Raw genomic sequence first — 17,690 nt, 5'->3', positions numbered from 1 at the left:
GACGTGGATCGCCTGTGGAGGGGCGTTAACAACGATTGGGTCAAGCATGGTCTGAGCCTCACCACCCGGGAGCTGGAGGGACAAATCGCTGTCAGTCCCTGCTTCCCCGGTCTCTTTCTGTGATCCCCTCATCCCCTCCCTTCCCTTCACTCGGCGTCTCTTCTTCCGTTCTTCTCACTTCGGTGTGTTCTTCACCGGCGACAATTATCGCCAACAACAGCCATGGACTCGTCAAAGCTAGAACTCTATGAGAGCCACGGCAGCGACGGCAACAATGGCCTGGCCAGTCTCATGCCATCTTTGCGACGCGCCAGTTCCGTCACTGCCTCTGAGACCGATTCGGAAGAAGAGAACGACCGAGATGTCTCCAGGAAAAGGAAAAGACCTATGAACGTCACGTATGTGCACGGCTCCATCCTGATCTCAGTCATCTGCTCCTTTTTGCTTCGTTTAGCACCCTCCCCAATCAACAATGTGCCTAACTGCTGATGCCTTACGTTGATAGCTGTGAAGCCTGCAAGCAAAGAAAGGTCAAATGTGGTACGTGGCCTCCTGGCACACAGCGGTAAGAGGCGCTAATTGTACCAAGATCGTAATCAGCCCGCCTGTGGCTGGTGCACGCGCAACGATCATCCATGTGAATACAAGGAACGAAAGAAGCCAGGTCTTCGAGCTGGCTACGGCAGGGAGCTCGAAGGCAGGCTCGATCGCCTGGAAACCCTCCTCGCTGAACAAGGTCAACAACTGGCAGCTCATCTGGCCGATGCGTGTACGTTGACCTCCAGTGCTATTGTCAATCCTGCTGTTCCCAGGTCGAGCGTGCAGGGGATGACGCCTGATGCACAAGCGCGAGCTTCTTACGATGCTCAAGCGGCGGCCTTCGGTCGGGAGACGCCTTTCCAACAACAACAACCACAACAACAGATCATCGATCCAACACTGCGGCCACCAAGCTCGCGTCATGGATCGTTGCAGTATCCCCCAGGCCAGCAGAGTCTTCCTGACCAACAAATGGGTCAACCACAGAATCACTACACTCCATCAGCGCAATCACACCCCATCACTTCACCTCATTCGACAAGTGGATATCAAGGAACACAAGTCTTCAACGAGCACACTGCCTTGCTTCCTCCATATGACCTTCTATATGCGCTGGTCGACTTGTACTTCAAACACGTCAACAACTGGCTGCCGTTGCTGGACAGGAAAACCACACTTGACACATTGTTTGGGCCATCATCCCTTGATGAAGCCGACAGAGTGCTACTGCACGCCATAGTTGCTACGACTTTGCGATTCTCCCAGGATCCTCGGCTGACACCGGAAAGCCGACAACATTATCACGACACGTCCAAGCAGCGTGTGCAGTTGTTTGGTCTGGAGAATTCGAACGTTAGAGCGCTCCAAGCGCTTGTCATACTCGCTCTGGATGTGACGGGCACGACCAACGGACCTCCGGCGTGGAATCTGCTGGCTTTGATTAGCAGGAGTATGGTGCAATTGGGTCTCGCCGTCGAATCGAGTTCGAGCCTGACATCACCTATGTATCCTTCAATCGCCACCTTAAGAGCGTCCGTACTTCCAGAACCAAAAAGCTGGATTGAAGACGAGGAGCGGCGTAGACTGTTCTGGGCGGTCTATCTCCTTGATCGATATGCAACGATCGCAACGGCCTTCGAGTTCGCCCTCGATGAGAAAGAGGTGGATCGTCGATTTCCTTGCCGAGACGACCTTTTCGCAGCGAACAAGCCCGTCGAAACGAGGTGGTTCCGGCCTCCCGAGCGACCTCGATACACAGCAAGCATGGTCGACACCCATGGACACTTCTCTTATCACTGCGAGCTGATGGCTATTCTCGGTCAAATCCACCAGTTCTTGAAGCGGCCTATAGACATTGGCTCACTGACCGATGTAGAGCAGTGGCAGGGTTCATACCGGGCGCTAGACAGCGACCTGAACGCCTGGCATTTCAGTTTGCCCGACGACTTTGCGAACATCACCCGCCTTCTCAAGTCGAACGTGCCTGCTAAAAATACCAACTGCGGCTGGATAATGTTGCATGCGGCATACTCTTTGACCGTCATTCGATTGAATTCATCGGCGGCTTATCCCAGTCAAAGCTCACCAATATTCTCCTCGTCCCATAGCGCGATGCAGCGATGCCTCTCCGCAGTCGAGAATTTGCGCCAGCTCTGCCGGTTTGTCAAGCTCAGCGGACTGCTCGATAAACTGGGGCCCCCATTTGGTTTTGCTATTTGGGTGGCATCTCGTGTTATGCTGGTACACGGCTCGACAATGGACCATGAGGTGGACCCAGACATTGATTTCTTCGTGACGACCCTGTCTGAAATGGGCGAGTACTGGCTTGTTTCCAGAAGGTACAGTGAAATATTGAACAGAGTGCTCGGGGAATATCGACAGTCGCAACGAGCAAGTGGGGTGACAGGGGAGATCATGACTCCATCGACGGTCAAGATACTCGCCGATATGCGACGGTGAGTTGTTTTCTTACATTATTGGTCGTGTTACTGACCTCATGAAACAGTTGTGCCTACGACCTGGATTTTCTGATATCCCGCCAACCACATGCGGCGGCTGTTAAGTCATATCATCCCACAAGAGCAAATACACCAGCCCCCAATGAGCTGGAGTACTTGGATGTATTCGACCTATTCAACTTTCCACGTCTGCCAATGGGCAACGAAGGCTTGGAAAATGGAAATACCCAAGGCATTGGTCAAGCCGCCCATCAGGATCTCGGAGCGATGAACCCTGCGATGATCCCAAACTTTGCGGTGCCTAATCCTGAAGCTGACTGGCTATTCCACAACGGCTAGAACGTGTTATTCGAGGCAAGGCAGACTTGCGAAGTCTGATGGCATCAGTCAGCACTGGCAGAGTCAACAGATAGCAGTTTTACGCCGCGAGCCGAGGTTGGCGGCTTGTAACATGCAGGAAATCAGGACGTGTCGACCTTGGAATTATGCTTCGCATCATGAGACCGTTAGGATCAAGCTTTGGTCGAATGATCAATTGCCTACCTAGAAGTGACAGAGCACAAACACGACGATCTGCTGTGTGAAGAGACAGCAGATCACGAGTCAGTCGTACAACGTTTTCAGGCCAGCATGTGGGCACGGCAACTAGGCGTACCCAAGCTAAGAATAACCAAGAGCAAGTTCGCAGAAGATACTACTCATGATTTAGTCTTCAATCTTTGTTTCCATCCCCAGATCCTTGGGACGAGACTAGAGTACGAGCTGACCAACGAGGCTAAACAGCAGGGGTGAGGGAAGGACTTCTACTCAGGCATACCAGGTAGGGAAGCTTCCTGCCCGCGCCAAAGCCACCAGAGTGGACTGTTTAGAACCTTCCGCTGCTTTTATTTTCTAACCTCGGCTTCTACAGTAAACAAGTGATTCCTTTTTCAAACACAATTTTATATCCTATCTCCATTACAGCAACAATGTACCTTTCTCAGCCCGATATGCGAGGAAGAGCTATTTCCACCTGCGCCTTTATCTTCCTGTCGAGGACACAATGACGGTAATCGACGTCACCTGTCTGACCGCTGACATGCGTTCCGTGTGTGGCATAGTTGTGTTCTTCTCTACTACTTGGCTTCCAATTCCCTTTTTCCTCATCTGGCCCCGACACATTCTACTTCTTCGTGACTCATGTCTCCACCGAAGTGGTGCCTGCATGTCCAAAGGTTCCCATAGTACTCATTACCCTCGCAAACAAGCGCAAAAAGGCTCGGACCTCTCATCTTCTGGGTCACAAATGTTCAGCACCGCCCACACTAAACCCAAAACGACCAACGTCAACTTCAGCCTCAGATCCCCACCATGACATTGCACGAGATCTATCATCTTGCGGTAATAATGGCAGCGAACTTCCCGACTTTGGATGACAGGGTAGGTGACGACGTTCGGTTCCGCAGTTCCCGTGCTGGCTATCGTGATCCTATCACGATACCATGAGGTTTTCGGGTTCTTGAACATCACATCAACGTTTTGGACCCAATCCCGCGAACACTATACCCATTTCAACGACGTTTCTAACCGTCATACTTGTCTTCCGGAACACTAGCTTCAGTATCCAACAAGGCCGTGTTCTTAATCAGTCGACATGTTCTTCTTGACCTTTTCATTGGTCAAGGACACCCTGGAAAACGTGGCTCCTCGGGATTTTTCGCCTTTTCGATCGCAAGCATATCTTTGTTAAGTGTCTCTTGATCATACATATCCTCCTTCAACGTGCATATTAACCTCTTTTATATCGCTATTGGACAAACTGCTGCGCCCAACGGTTGAGCATTTCCGAGCACCAGACCATTTTCCTCTTTCTTTCTACGTGACCTAGTGCCATCCGGAGCATGATTGGCTGCTTCCCAAGGCTACAGTCACGACTTCCGCGATATAAGAGTCAAAGACACCAGTTGCCTGTTGAATTCACCTATGTTCAATCCGTCGTCCTTGCATATTTCAGCGCTTCATTTCCAGCCAGGTTGCTTTTTGAACTCTGTTCTTCTTAGCTTTTCATTGCAGTCCCCTGTACCACCATCACAACAACGAGAAAGCAGTCGGAGGACATCCATGTGCTACCAAATCGTCGAAAGATACGCGGTATGCCGCTGTCTCTATCACAGGCACGCCGTTGATCCATGCCAGCGTTATGGTCAACAGGGCCATTCTACCACCGAAAAGACGGTTTTGGTGGGATTCGCTTGTCCCACCCATGCAGCAAGACGTCGACCCCAGCAATCTTCATCAGATCAGCAATCTAGTGAAGGTCGCCCGTGGCACGATTCTGGGTACTCCAGTGCAGGCTATCATGCGTCTTCTGGACGCCGATGAGGGGTCAACAATCTTTCCTTCTGCTTAGTCGAATCAATCAAATGACACAGCATTTCCGACACAAGCATTGGGAAGCATTCCACCTCAACACGAAGCAAGAGTATCCAAGCCAGCAGGTCTCAGAGCATGGATACACACCAGTCGTTCCCGTAACTGCCGCAGGTCGGCCAAATGATGGCGCATTTTGACAGCACAATCCCGGAAGGATGCGCAGTATGCTTCGGTTTCGCCAGATCACGCAGATTATGCGATTGCAAGGCCAGTGTTAAACAAGGACGCCTAGTTCCTTTTGCGCGCCATTGCAGGGTTCGAGAGAGACAACGGCGCAAGGTACCAGAGACTCCTCGGCAGGCTACGAGCCATTAGCTTCAGACAGACATGGAGGCTCATTTCTGTGCATTGATACGTCGCCAGAGGCGCACTATGGTCAACCCGTCATCCGCCATTCACTTTGCAGTCAGTGGTATCCGGACTGGTATACGGAAAGCCTGCGGATTTGCGCAGACGTCGTCACGAGGCGCAGGCACGCCTAGTTTTGTTAGCGAACGGAACAGGAAGGTATTTATTCTGGGGAGTTGGCTGGAGTTATGCAACGGATCTGAAGGCCTTTGATATGCTGCGCATTCAGGAAGCGCATGATGAGTCTTGATAACTATTCACAGCCGACTACCTAGGTATGTGCGGGCACATACAGACACCGTTGTTGAAGCGAGTCATTTATATAACAATTTGTGTTGCTTCCGCAGTATCCGCTGGGACGAGATCTGCAGAGTATTCAAGAGACGTTTGGAATAGCTTTATTGTTGTTTCGGGCCTGGCTGCCTGACTTGGCGCAGAAAATATCAGGCGGCCAGTGATCTGGTCAACTTGAACTTGAAGACTGAGAGGGTCTGCCATGTCAATTAAGTTTTGTCATCCCTACCAAGACACGAGACAGGCAGCACACAACAACCAGTGAAGCGTTATTGTGTGCGTAAGCATAGATGCCATTTTCGGCACAATGATGCCCTGAGTCGCCAAGGGACACCGCCCAGCTACCATGCTACTCTGCATTGCATAGTGAACTACTAGTAGTCTCTCAAGTATGTTTCCACCGGTACCACGCCGGTGCAAATGTAGCTACGCTGTCTACTATGCCGAGTCAGATCCGTGGCCGAAACTCCGCGAAGTGAATTGAAGTTGCTGCCTATTAACCCAATCAATGTGCAATCAACATTATGTCGATCCGATCAGAAGGCCAGTGAAAGCAGTAATGCACAAGAGGGAGATTTGCCGGGCACTAAGTTCAGTTGACGAACTTGAACTGATTTTACTGTGGTGCTCCGACGCTTGTGCCGTGAGGTGAGGCGTGGTGAGGTAACGTCTTTGACAAAAGTCGCATCAAAGGACCTTCTCAATGCGTTGTAGCTCCAGAATTGCGGCTTGTTATGGAAAGTTCCAGGCCAGGTTCTTCTTTGGTCCTTTGGGGGCTGGAAATAGAACTAGGTCACAACCCACACTTGTTACGACGTCCTGCGGGTTTGGGATTGCACAATCCCTTGGGACGTATGCATGGCATCAATTAGTCTGGGATCAATCGATGTAGTGGTTCAGCCGCACATCACGTCGTACGGTATTTCCTGTCTAGGCAAGTACCTGTAATTTGCCAACGGGATTCTACCACTGACTACCAGGTGTATTAACACAGTAAGATGGATGGTGCAAATGTACCTTTGATATCCTCAGGTATACATGTCGAGCATGTCACTTGTCATGACTTGCATTGGAAAGGACATGTAGTGCGAAGGATTTCGACAATTCAGCTTTCAGGGATGAAGATCGTTTTGGATCCGAGTAGCGATGCAGGTACAAAAGCACGGTATATGCATGTCATATGCCGTGACGGCTGGATGATCTGGTACTTCCAGGCTGTGGTGACTTGTATTCTGATCCGATCACGCGGCCACTGCACCTCAGTACCGCACCGCACAACACACTCACACAACATCGCCTTCGAAACCGAAAGACACTCTATGCCAAACTGCCAAAAATTCCACGCGAGCAAAAAACTCGAACCCCGGAAGAGTTCGAGAAACTCCACAAGAGGGTTTTTTCTACAAGTACTACTGTCTGCATTCGAAATCTCGTCTCTCCGACTTTAAATCAGTAACATAGTAGAGGAGAATAAGAGGTCAGATACTGGAAGGGAGATTTCGCCGCAGTAGGATGGGCGGAACGCACTCGTCTCTCCGAGCACTAATACCATGTTTAAACTCGGTGGGGGTCGGTATTAGGAGGCAAGGATACTGGAAGGGAGATTGTTGAGCAGTTTTGAGAGACTTTGATATATGTTCGTTGGATTTGTGAAGCAGAGTCGTTGTATGTGACTGCACTGCGCTTGCAGTGAATGCCTACGGAGGCTTCGCCAAGGGTATTCGCCAAGTAGGGGAGGTTGGTGCAGCTGCACCTTGATCATGCTCAATCGGTAGAGGCAATGGTGTCGTCCCGGAAGTAGAGTGAGTGACAAGGTGTTTGGAGTTCATCAAACGCCCTGTCTATGCTCGTTTGAACCGTTAGGAGCCCGTCTCGAGGTCAGATGAGCCGGTGAGATTTTGCCTCCGGGGGCCCTCAAACGACTTGTAATGGCTTTGCGGAGTCCAAAAAAACAGGAAACGTATTGAAAGCCATGGACATCATCTTCCCGGGCCGGTGCACCTGCACAAGGTGATGGGAATTCCTGCATCGCATGGACTTGGTGTTGGCGATCTTTCCCGATAGTGGCGTTGCGCTCGGTTCATGCTGGGATCATGAACTCAGCCGTCGGCAGGATGCGCGACTTCAAGAGAAGGCATCTGGACCAGGAAATACAGTCCATTCCTGAGCTCGAAGCGCATGACCGGTTGGTCGTGATTTCTCACAATTAGACTTCCGTCGTCGTCCTCGACGAGTCTGAGATTAAGACCTCTAGCCCTCTTCAACTGCGACCAACTGATCAGATTCAAACCCGCTGTCGGAATATGGCTGACGTGTTTGATGGTGATGAAGTTGACGACGACACCGGCACTGTTACCAGCAGCTGCGGTTGGTGCTGGCGCGTTCGACGGCGATAGAGACGGTAATGCCAATGTACAGTTTCCGTTACCGACAATTGCAGCGGCATTCGGACCGAAGAATGCTACTGGTTTGTAACTGTACTTGTTACCGGAGAGATCGTGCGACGTGTAGCTGTGTAGGAGGGTGCGATTGGTGCATACATGTGTCATTGCGCCGGTGTCCAGGATCCAATCTTCGTCGGAAAATGGCTTATGAGAGGCTGGACTAGTCGGACTTGCTGATGAAGGGGGTGGTGGTTTGGGAGAGGGTGTGATGATTAGGCCCTTTTCTGCTGGAGCGGGTACGAAGTCTTTAGGCTGAAGAGTCCGTTGTCTTAGCAACAATATGCAGAATCGGAAGTGGGACTTTGGGTGAAGAAGGGCTTGCTTGAGTAGACAGAGATTCGAACTGTACCTTCAGATGATTGTACTTGATGATTGTAGCGTCTTCCCTTCGAACAATTGAAACTCGGGGTGCTATAAGCTGCTAGGTGGTCAGGTTCGGTTGATGAAGAGAACATGTCAATCATGTTGAAGGATATTGCAGCCCTGTGTGATCTGATCGTCACGGACACCATTTTTCGCTTGGTGGTCGCCAGCAAACGATGGTCTTTCGAAGCTTGTGATAAAGCGGCCAACCAAGCCCGATGTTGTTCTGGAAAGCTCAACAGGACTTACCACTGCTCCGGTAAGTGTAGCTGTGGCTGCTACTGTCAACCAGCCTTGCATTCGTGTTCCGGCGCGTTTAGCCATGACGAGCGCCGGCCCCTGGGCCCAAGATGATAGCCCACTTCCTTCAAGATGCCTGCTATACAGACGTAGACATGATCCTCTATTGCAACCCCGGCCTCCTTTCACCACCAAAAAGACTCAAGAGCTTGATATGACGGCAACCTAGATGATGTCTTAAAGTCAAGGGGTCTCCGGAGGACCAAAATTGGAAATCGAAGATGTCATTTCGCAGCCTCGTCACGTGAAAAGCCAGCCTTGTTGTCTTTCTGTTCGGGAACTGTTGCACCGAAGGAAAGTGAAGAACGGGGCGTCTCACAACGAGTATTTCTCCACTGTGCTCCAGACACGGATTCATAACATCCATTACACATTCTTGCGTAGTTGGCTTTTCCAGTTTCCAGAGCAGTCAGGATCTACTTCAGACCCAAGGCGGAACTATCTGGAGCTCACGGGGGAAATCATAGACGACTGGTACGATAAACAACATACTGGGTGTCCCCATCATCGACTAGCTACAGAGGGAGCAAGAAGAAATGCCTTTACCACCACTGCTTACAGGCCATGTATGTGCCATTACTGGAGGCCTCACAGGGATAGGGAGAGGTATTGCTCTCTTGTTCCTATCTCACGGCGCCAAAGTCTCAATCAATTATCTCGCATCACACAACAAGGACGAAGAGAACCTGCTGTCGTCACTGCGCACAGAAGCACTCGACGCCATCAAGTCTCGGGCATCATCCGCATCATCAGCGCAGGGCGTTGAAGATGTCCCTCTCCTGACTGTTTCTGGCGACATCACACAACCCCAGACCGGTCATAATCTTGTCTCGGAAACGGTCAAGAAGTTTGGCAGACTCGATACATTCGTTTCCAATGCCGGAATCTGCAAATTCGAAGAATTTCTGGAGATCTCGCCAGAATCGTGGCAAAGACACCTCAACACAAATCTGTCAGGTGCGTTCTATGCCGTTCAAGCTGCTGCAAAGCAAATGTCGGAACAACAGCCTCAAGGAGGGTCGATCATCGGAATCTCCAGCATATCAGCGCTTGTTGGCGGTGCACAGCAGTGCCACTACACTCCGACCAAAGCAGGCATCTTATCTCTGATGCAGTCCACTGCCATTGCGTTGGGAAAGTACAACATTCGCTGCAACGCGCTGTTGCCAGGAACTATCCGTACACAGCTCAATGATGACGATCTCGCCGATGGAACTGAGAAGAAGAAGTATATGGAAGGACGAATCCCACTGGGTCGGCTGGGAAAGCCAGATGACATGGCAGGGCCTGCTTTGTTCCTGGCATGCGGCGAGCTGTCATCCTACGTCTCGGGAGCGGCGATATTGGTGGATGGCGGAGCTTTCGTAAACTTCCAATAAGGCCACAAAGATTTCGACTATTGCTGTTTTTGATCAATGATGCATGGTGTTTTGATATCGTATGCTTCCACTGCCGTCCCCGACCATACTCGCGCTTTCTCCTCGGGACTCAGTCCCTGCGATTTGAGTACTGCGCCGACTAAAGCATGCCAATGGCTCCATGAGGGCTCAGTGCCAGGGCCTCCTACGGTGCAGACCGGCCAATCAGATCCAAACATGATCCGTGAAGGACCGAAAGCTTTGAAGACAACATCCGCCCAAGGCTTCGTACGCTCAACCAGGCTTGCGATGTCTGCAGGTGAATTTTCGTCTTGTGGTGGGAGCTCGGAGAACATGCCTGACAACTTCATGTATGTGAGATTGAAGCTGGCCATCTTCTCGACATATCGCTTCCAGTTGTCAAAATCAGGGTGTCCACCCAGGGCTTCTGATGCGGTTAACTGGAGGTTTGGCTTGCAGAGGTGATTGATGATGATTTTGAGAGTATTCTTGTCACTGTAAACACGATCCATCATCTCACAAGCTTCCTGTGGTTGGTGAAGCCCTCCGGATCGGGCATCAACTCCCAGGTCGAACGTGAAGCCGGCGTTTCCAAGCCACTGTAGCCCTTCGATAAATTGCGATTGTACCATGAGGCCGGCTGGCTTGTCTTGCACGAGGTACCGAAAGCCTTTAACAACCGTCCATTTCTCCTCGCACCGCTGCTGGACCAGCTTGACGTAGCGTGCCAGTATTTCTGCGCCGGCAGGCACCGGCGCCCATGGTACAATGCCGAGGAGCAGTCTTGCGTCTTCTGGAGTATGGCCTTCGTCGCTTCTTGGCACACCTCTGGCGATTCGTACCAGGAAGTCGACCTCATCAAGTGCCCCACGCCACTCATGTTCACTGAGGCCGGACTTGCGGTCTGTCTCCAGGAAGACAAATCCACGAAGATTAGGCCTGCCTTGCGTGGCGCTTCTATACTCGTCCACTGAGTTTTGTCGCTTCAACACATGATTCGTGGGCAAGGCTCCCGTCCAATTCAGTTCTGAGAGGTGTGAGGCAGGATACAGATGGATATGCGAATCTATGATCGGGAAGTCTCCATGGGCCGATCCCTGAGCGAGCATTCCGTCCAGAATTGTAGAGTCACAAGATTAGTGTTAGTTGCTAGACTGCCTCAATAGAGTATCAAGAAGGAACATTCCGAAAGACTGGGACAATGGCAGTAGGGAGATCCATAATATAGCCCCAGAAGATTTCGGCGTTCGGGTTAACTAACGTGGATGTCAACAAACGACTCTGTAAAGAAAGGGTCGATTAGATGTTTTGCCAGTGAAAGCACATTTTCGGGGCCTCCTTGTCGTGTCAGTCATGAGGAAGGGGACTGTATACGATAGACTGGATCTCCGGCTTGCAAGGAAAGATCCTTGAGAGGAGTGTTGCGAGGTGCAAATAGCTGAATGATGGTCCGTAAGTGCGTCATTTGAAGACCGGCAGCAACAGCCATCGGCATTCGCAACTCATGATTAACCTCAACAATGCACCACCGTCTTTTTCGTGAAGACTTTCTGTTATCCTCAAGATCTGATGGCGTCCTCAATGTTCTGAACAGCATCGGCACCGACTCTTGGACGTGATATGGCAACGTCTCAAGACTCTCACTGACACAGCCTGTCTTGAGACTTCATGTGAGATGGAAGGCTCACCAAACCATACTTACCTCTCTCCTCCCATCTCGGCAGCGTCTCCTGCTCCGAGTACAGCGGGTTCCTTCATAGGTCGAAATTCAAACCTACCTACACCTCGTACGCATCCGCTGCGTTCCGGTTCACAGAAAGAAATTTCCCTCATCAACTATCTCGATGACAAGATATTGAGGATTACGAGGAGATATGCCAAAAAATACAGCAATGAGATGATTGACAAGGATGATGCTCGAGGCTATACCACATATGATGAGTTCGTCTCAGACGTAGATCCTTTGCTGGATGTTGTATGGGTCAGCGGAACACGTAAGTGGCAGATTCATCGGTTAGGACATGTGCTTCCTTTGCCTTCTTGCGTTACTCTTGATGTTGGCCCGCCTCTTCATTAACCGTCCCATTTTTGTTGGTCAGGCAATGTATGTGGTGTTCAAGCCGCCACATGAGTCTGGCATCGTGTTTTTTGATGATGCCCTGACTTCCTCGTCTCACAGCAACAATTCAAATTCCCTATCTTCTCTCGCTAGCAGGCCTAGCTTGCGCTTACCTGCCGGCATTTCCATTTTCAACGACTTTGTTCTACGTCACTGGAAAGATCGACCTGGGATTTGCTTCACTACTTCAATCATCTATGGAGAGCGCCACCACGGCTATTGCCGTCTCTCATCACGTCTCTGTTACCGAGAAGGTTCGGATCAAGTCCTTGGTCGAAGAAACGCGCATTGCGGCTGTAAATGTTGCCTTAGCTAGCGGTCATGCTTCCAGTGTACACGAGCTTTCCGACGCAGACACTGAAGACGATGATGAAGACAGGTCAGACGGCGAGAACGACGAGCCAGACGATGAGTCAAACATGTCAATCTCTCTTGGGCTGTCTAAAATCTACAAGAGAACCCTAGAGATTCTAGGCGATTCGCTGGGTACCACTACTGAAGTTCAAATCCAGGCCGACGACGACGACGTTGCCATGTCTTAGGACTTCCGACAAAGCATGGTGGGAGCCCCAGGCTTTGACCTCTCGGTATCGCCTTCTTGAAGTTCGAAAACATTTTCGACGTTGGGGCCGCAGCACACTTTGAATCAGCCATCATGTGGCCGCCAGCTGAACAGGAATGCCGTTCAGGCTTAAACAAGATCCAACCGCCTCGAAGGGATATTGTCGCGCCGGAGTCCTCCAATAGTTCAGCACCTTGATCGATGTGGAGGCTGAGATCCAATAAGACTCGAGTCTAGTAATTTTGTGCGAGTTCTCTGATATCCTGCAGATCTTGTGCTCATGGCTTTCCCCCTTCTTTGATTTGCTTCTGTTCATTATCTTCCCCGCCACCAACGCAAACACGCTTTTGCCAAATCACCGCGTACAGCAACCTTCGCGAAATTTCCCTACTTGGCCAGCTGCATGTCCTAACCGACGCGCCTTGAAACTGAGGAGGCTGCATTGCTTTTGCCTGTCAGGACCAGCAGTGGTTGGTCAGCAGCCCTGCCCAGTTCGTCACGGTATGAGCCAACCTCCTCATTTGGTTGGTCACTCTTCTCCGGAGGTAACCCTCTCACCCACGCTCACCCCTTCACCCCACAAAAAATATGGGCGAGGCTGTGAACATCTCGTGTTCAAGCTGCTGGAACAGGTCAGCAATCACATATACCGTTTTTGAATCACAGCCAGACGGACGTTTTGATCACCATGGCTTGACTCCCTTTCCCTTCGTGTAGACACTGATTGCTCAGCCTGTGTCTGGACATAGTAGAGGGGTTTCGCGCCCTGATGGCAGCGTCAACACAATATGACGAGATTGGCTTGTCCTACGACGCTCTCAAACGACTACCCGCGGCTCTTCTTGAGCGCAACAATCTCCGGTCGACACTCATGCCGTTCCTAGCTCATCCAAAGACCGCAGTCCTGGACCCTAGCCTGTGGAACAGGTTACTACTCCAACCTTGCGCTCTCATGGGGTGCATCCTGAGTCGTTGGCGTCGACATATCGCCCGGCATGATCACTGCCGCTCAATCACAAAGCTCGGAGACCGACAAGTCCAAACTCACATTCATGGTCGGCGACTGCACGCAGCCATTACATCTCGACAGTGGGCCCTCCGACATTGTTCTAGGCGCCTGGCTTCTCAACTACGCCGGCACGCCCACCGAGATGACAAATATGTACACCAACATCGCCAGCAACCTCAAACCGGGCGGTCATTTTGTCGGTATCACGCCGCATGCAGCACACGATCTTGATGATTTTGCTGACATGTTCGACCCGAGAAGGTCCAGCAGCTCGAGCCCAACGCACAAATCAGACAAGTACGGCCTCAGTGTAGCGTACACGGCAAAAGTGGTCAATGGGTACCGTACGCGAGTCACAGCCCATGTCCAGCCCAAGGAGATTTTAGAGCTTCCATCTTGACCGCAGAGTGTTCGAGCGGTGCGCAAGGGAGGGTGGATTGACCGGGCCTTTAGAGTGGAAGACTGTTCAGCTTCCGACCTCAGAAGAGGAGAGTCGGGGAGAGTACGACGTCGGGTTGGATTTCTGGGACGGATATCAGGAAACGCCACATTTTGGCATCTTGGTGGTTCAGAGATAGGAGTCGGCAAACCCATTTTCCACAAAGCAGATTGCATTTTATAGCATGGCACATCCGGTGGCGGTGTCTGGGACAAAGACAAGCATCATACCAAGTCTATAACTAGTACACCTAACTCTATAATCAACGACTTCGCCATAAGATGAGAAACATACATTCAACAGTGCTCGAAGCACACTCTTCAAATAAGAGACGTTACAGCCCCTCCCTATAAATCTCCCAAATGTTCAACATTCTGGCCCCCTGCCCCGGCGTGAACCCCGTATAACAAACATCATCACTGTAGTCCATGAAGTTATGAATCGGGTCCGGACCTGAATACCCTTGCGGTCCATATGGATCGCTCCCCTGCCCAGTAGCCCCAGTATACCCCTCCGGCACACCGCTGTCCGGACACGAGTCCTTATACGCGGGACACCCGCTTGTGCTGGTCATTTCCTGCGGTGTATCCGCGACGTAGTCCCCGTAGTCGTCGACAGAACAAGTGTTATCTTGAAACGGGTGTAAGAGCCCATTCCAGTGGCCGACTTCATGAGCCGTCGTGCCGCCGAGGTTATACGAGCCGACATCGCCACCGGGCATGGTTCCACTCAGTATATTGCAGCCGTCGAGAACATAAGATGAGGGCGGCGTGGTGGAAGTGATGCCACCTTCGGGCAGGCTGCAAAATCCGAGTAGTGTAGAACCAGCTGGAATACCGGTCTGATCAGGGCTAGCTTGGAGCATGGATTGGAAGTAGATGTTTAGTGACGAGTACGTGCCGCGACGAAGGGTGGTTTTCATGGACAAGTCATCGCCGTTGGCCGCCCAGGTATCGTTGGTGGTGCGATCGACGCCCCCCAGATGAAAGCCGATGGATGCGTTCGTGTATGCTTCCGCGAGATAGTTGAACTGGTTGATGATCATGGCGTTGGTCACGTAGTTCGAGGACGATGGATCGGAGCTGGAATCGTCGGCCACAACATGCATGTATGTATCGATGGTGTATAATGGGGTGACTGCTTGTCGACGCTGATGATGGGACGCATAACGTTGCTGCACACTCGACGAATTCCAAAGGTCGTTTTCTTGAGGCTCATTCTGCTGCAACCATCTGTGAGTATCTGTGAGGTTATCTGATGGTTCAGGGGCGCCGCATGACCGTTGGATTGGTCTGTATCTTGGGATGGCGGCAACATTTGTAAAGATGCAGCTCAGGAGAAATCCGGCGGGTAGAAGGGACAGCCTCCAAAGGAGATGCATAGCAAACGAAGAAGTGGCCTGAACGAGAATTGCAGAAGATGTTGCCCATGATCAGTGGTTTTCTTCTTGGAAGACATGTGGCAAAGTGCACAGATACCATCATCATTGTACAAGGGGCGGCAACGAGGAATGTGGGTGCCATATGACGTTCCAGTCATTAGCAGCGCTCGATTGAAGCGTGTTGGTGAAAACATTTTCTGGAGTACTCTTCAATGGAATTGCTCCATCATACCTCACTTGAGGCTCGGCCCAATATTTTGATCCTCATAGCTCAAGTTCCAGTAACGCCGACGCCGACCCCGTTATAATCAAGGAAACATCGTCAAGGGTATACAATCATACACATATCAGCATCTCAAGCACCTCCAGGTCTCACGTCGCGTCCGGTCGTCGTGGCTGTTGATGGTTCATTCCAGGACAAGTAAGTGTGGTCACCGAGTTTTCTGACTCGATCAGCTGATATTCATGGAACAGTACGCAAGGTACTTACCTGGGTTTAATGAGATGAGCGACCGTGAAAAGCACCCCAAGCACAATGCAAAGGCCGCCGATCACGACGTAGGCAATACCGAGGAAGGAGTTCTTTCCTCCAACCACCGACCTGGTGGATATCAGGATGCTCTTTGTACCAGAGTAGACTTGTACGGGGAAGACTGGGAGTGTATTAGATCAGCGTCATTCGTAGACATGAACTACACTCACAGTCGTAGATGTCCATTTGATAAATGCCCGCGGTCATCGTCTCGTTATCGTTGCGCAGGGCAAGTTTGCTGAAGGTTGGCAATCCAGCCGTCCTCATCCAAACCTGAAATTCCTCGTACTTAGACAAGTCGGGGATGGGATGATCTTCCGTGTATCCATCGGGATAGCGGACATGCCAGTTAGGTGGTGGCGAGACTTGATCAATTGTGTACGCAGTTTTCTTGTACAACTCGCCATCCGAGCTCCAGGCGATGCCCTCGTTTGTCATGCGATATTGCTGGCTTGTTTGACCACCTGCGGAATTGACAGCAACAGGAGTGTTGATTGTATCATTGAAAATGGAGTTTGCAATCAGACCACATGGATAATATGCTTTGCCATTGTGATCCAGTTGCAATGGGTTGCACGGGCTACCGCCGATGGTCGAGTTGCTCAAAGCTGTTCCTTTCAATTGATCCGTATCGAGGGACTTGACATATCTTCTGTGGTTCTGATAGAAATTCGTCAAACGGTAGTACAGGTAAACGGGCGGACCAATGTCATTCGGGATTGAGAATTGAAGCGTGCACACCACGGTCTCGGGTATCTCGACGCTATACGGAGGAGTGGTCGCGTTGGTTGTCTTTCTCCATTGCGGTTTGACCGAACTGTTCGAAGATTTGAACGAAGATGAGACCTTGCCGTCAGGGATGGCTGTGAACTCGGAAGTTGCGCTGGAATTGCAGTTGGTATAGTCAATAACCAGTTCTTGTACCTAGAATCACTCTTAAGAAATGCCATCTGTTGACATGAACGCTGTTCCACTGACACTTGCGCTCGCCCAGAGCAGGAGCCCGCCTATAGGGGCAAAGATAATACCGATCGCGAAGAAGATAGGTAGGACGGTCTTGGGAGTGAGAATTGGTCTATGAGGGTTAGTACTTTCTGGCCCGGGCTATACAAGGCGGCGCTCGGCGCTGGATGTAGACTTACTGCCATGCTTTCAACCTTTGTTGTCTAAACGCCGTGTCTTGAAGGAATGTTCGTCAGCAGCCGCATGAGGGACGTAGGAGTAGATGAATGAACATACTGGCTGGCCGTCTGCTCTTTTGTTTCTTGGGGGCCTCGTTATGGGGATCCTCATCTTGTATCGAGTGGGTTTCTACAACGTCGGTCCGTGACATTTTCGTCAGAGATGTCTCGCCGAAGAAACTGACCGCAGATTTCGAGGAGTAACTGTAAGATCAAGTTGAGGTTGAAGCTGAGGGTTTGAAGACACGAGGAGTTGGACATTCATCAGCATGCGCCCGAACCCATTGCCGCGCCCGCCATTCCCGGCCTCATCCACGGAGAGACCGAACCATTCCTGTTCGGGACTTAGCGTATGTCACAGCCTCTCTCGCGCCTGTTTGACATTTTTCCTCGTTTGCGATTTCGTTTCTTCTCTTCTTTTTCTTCTAT

At 51.0% G+C, this 17,690-nt stretch overlaps 8 protein-coding genes across 8 annotated transcripts; 4 read left to right on the top strand and 4 right to left on the bottom strand.

Moving 5' to 3' along the window:
* Window positions 1–310: 310 nt before the first annotated feature.
* On the top strand, window positions 311–2,983 carry EDD37DRAFT_505500 (fungal-specific transcription factor domain-containing protein). The gene is made up of 3 exons (XM_062813543.1): window positions 311–540; window positions 590–2,495; window positions 2,546–2,983. Exons 1-3 carry the CDS (start codon window positions 489–491, stop codon window positions 2,835–2,837), a joined length of 2,250 nt encoding a protein of 749 aa, XP_062667984.1. The 5' UTR covers window positions 311–488; the 3' UTR covers window positions 2,838–2,983.
* A 4,342-nt stretch (window positions 2,984–7,325) lies between these two features.
* On the bottom strand, window positions 7,326–8,842 carry EDD37DRAFT_505420 (uncharacterized protein). The gene is made up of 3 exons (XM_062813541.1): window positions 8,609–8,842; window positions 8,346–8,414; window positions 7,326–8,248 (listed from the first exon to the last, which is right to left on the bottom strand). The coding sequence occupies exons 1-3, from the start codon at window positions 8,681–8,683 to the stop codon at window positions 7,652–7,654; spliced, it is 741 nt and encodes a 246-aa protein (XP_062667983.1). The 5' UTR covers window positions 8,684–8,842; the 3' UTR covers window positions 7,326–7,651.
* A 164-nt stretch (window positions 8,843–9,006) lies between these two features.
* On the top strand, window positions 9,007–10,046 carry EDD37DRAFT_505414 (glucose 1-dehydrogenase). Its single transcript, XM_062813540.1, has one exon. The coding sequence runs from the start codon at window positions 9,196–9,198 to the stop codon at window positions 10,036–10,038; it is 843 nt and encodes a 280-aa protein (XP_062667982.1). The 5' UTR covers window positions 9,007–9,195; the 3' UTR covers window positions 10,039–10,046.
* EDD37DRAFT_505413 (amidohydrolase) lies at window positions 10,047–11,450 on the bottom strand. Its single transcript, XM_062813539.1, has one exon. It carries the CDS (start codon window positions 11,145–11,147, stop codon window positions 10,056–10,058), a length of 1,092 nt encoding a protein of 363 aa, XP_062667981.1. The 5' UTR covers window positions 11,148–11,450; the 3' UTR covers window positions 10,047–10,055.
* A 69-nt stretch (window positions 11,451–11,519) lies between these two features.
* On the top strand, window positions 11,520–12,699 carry EDD37DRAFT_696541 (uncharacterized protein; the record flags this gene model as incomplete). The annotated part of the gene is made up of 2 exons (XM_062820135.1): window positions 11,520–12,032; window positions 12,218–12,699. The coding sequence occupies exons 1-2, from the start codon at window positions 11,714–11,716 to the stop codon at window positions 12,697–12,699; spliced, it is 801 nt and encodes a 266-aa protein (XP_062667980.1). The 5' UTR covers window positions 11,520–11,713.
* Window positions 12,700–13,714: 1,015 nt separating this feature from the next.
* On the top strand, window positions 13,715–14,128 carry EDD37DRAFT_652440 (uncharacterized protein; the record flags this gene model as incomplete). Its single annotated transcript, XM_062818452.1, has 1 exon — window positions 13,715–14,128. The coding sequence occupies one exon, from the start codon at window positions 13,715–13,717 to the stop codon at window positions 14,126–14,128; it is 414 nt and encodes a 137-aa protein (XP_062667979.1).
* A 102-nt stretch (window positions 14,129–14,230) lies between these two features.
* Window positions 14,231–15,880, bottom strand: EDD37DRAFT_505335 (pappalysin-1). Its single transcript, XM_062813538.1, has one exon. It carries the CDS (start codon window positions 15,546–15,548, stop codon window positions 14,502–14,504), a length of 1,047 nt encoding a protein of 348 aa, XP_062667978.1. The 5' UTR covers window positions 15,549–15,880; the 3' UTR covers window positions 14,231–14,501.
* A 23-nt stretch (window positions 15,881–15,903) lies between these two features.
* On the bottom strand, window positions 15,904–17,413 carry EDD37DRAFT_611585 (ligand-effect modulator 3 family; the record flags this gene model as incomplete). Its single annotated transcript, XM_062815295.1, has 6 exons — window positions 15,904–15,991; window positions 16,039–16,201; window positions 16,251–17,004; window positions 17,059–17,155; window positions 17,223–17,259; window positions 17,320–17,413. 6 exons carry the CDS (start codon window positions 17,411–17,413, stop codon window positions 15,904–15,906), a joined length of 1,233 nt encoding a protein of 410 aa, XP_062667977.1.
* Between the last annotated feature and the right edge of the window lie 277 nt (window positions 17,414–17,690).

This window comes from Exophiala viscosa (assembly GCF_022695815.1).
Source record: "Exophiala viscosa unplaced genomic scaffold EDD37scaffold_9, whole genome shotgun sequence".
Taxonomy (NCBI): Eukaryota; Fungi; Ascomycota; class Eurotiomycetes; order Chaetothyriales; family Herpotrichiellaceae; genus Exophiala; species Exophiala viscosa.
The sequence above is the reverse complement of the archived record's forward strand: the minus strand, read 5'-3'. Positions and strand labels throughout refer to the sequence as shown.

Bases quoted from the DNA above. Each gene is read 5' to 3' on its own strand.
- EDD37DRAFT_505420 (XM_062813541.1), bottom strand. From the start codon at position 8,683: ATGGCTAAACGCGCCGGAACACGAATGCAAGGCTGGTTGACAGTAGCA. The intron at 8,415-8,608 runs GTAAGTCCTGTT...ACCACCTAGCAG, and splicing joins CTACACTTACCGGAGCAGTG to CTTATAGCACCCCGAGTTTC. The intron at 8,249-8,345 runs GTACAGTTCGAA...CGGACTCTTCAG, and splicing joins TCAAGTACAATCATCTGAAG to CCTAAAGACTTCGTACCCGC.
- EDD37DRAFT_505413 (XM_062813539.1), bottom strand. From the start codon at position 11,147: ATGCTCGCTCAGGGATCGGCCCATGGAGACTTCCCGATCATAGATTCG.
- EDD37DRAFT_505500 (XM_062813543.1), top strand. From the start codon at position 489: ATGCCTTACGTTGATAGCTGTGAAGCCTGCAAGCAAAGAAAGGTCAAA. The intron at 541-589 runs GTACGTGGCCTC...AATTGTACCAAG, and splicing joins GCAAAGAAAGGTCAAATGTG to ATCGTAATCAGCCCGCCTGT. The intron at 2,496-2,545 runs GTGAGTTGTTTT...CTCATGAAACAG, and splicing joins ATACTCGCCGATATGCGACG to TTGTGCCTACGACCTGGATT.
- EDD37DRAFT_505335 (XM_062813538.1), bottom strand. From the start codon at position 15,548: ATGCATCTCCTTTGGAGGCTGTCCCTTCTACCCGCCGGATTTCTCCTG.
- EDD37DRAFT_505414 (XM_062813540.1), top strand. From the start codon at position 9,196: ATGCCTTTACCACCACTGCTTACAGGCCATGTATGTGCCATTACTGGA.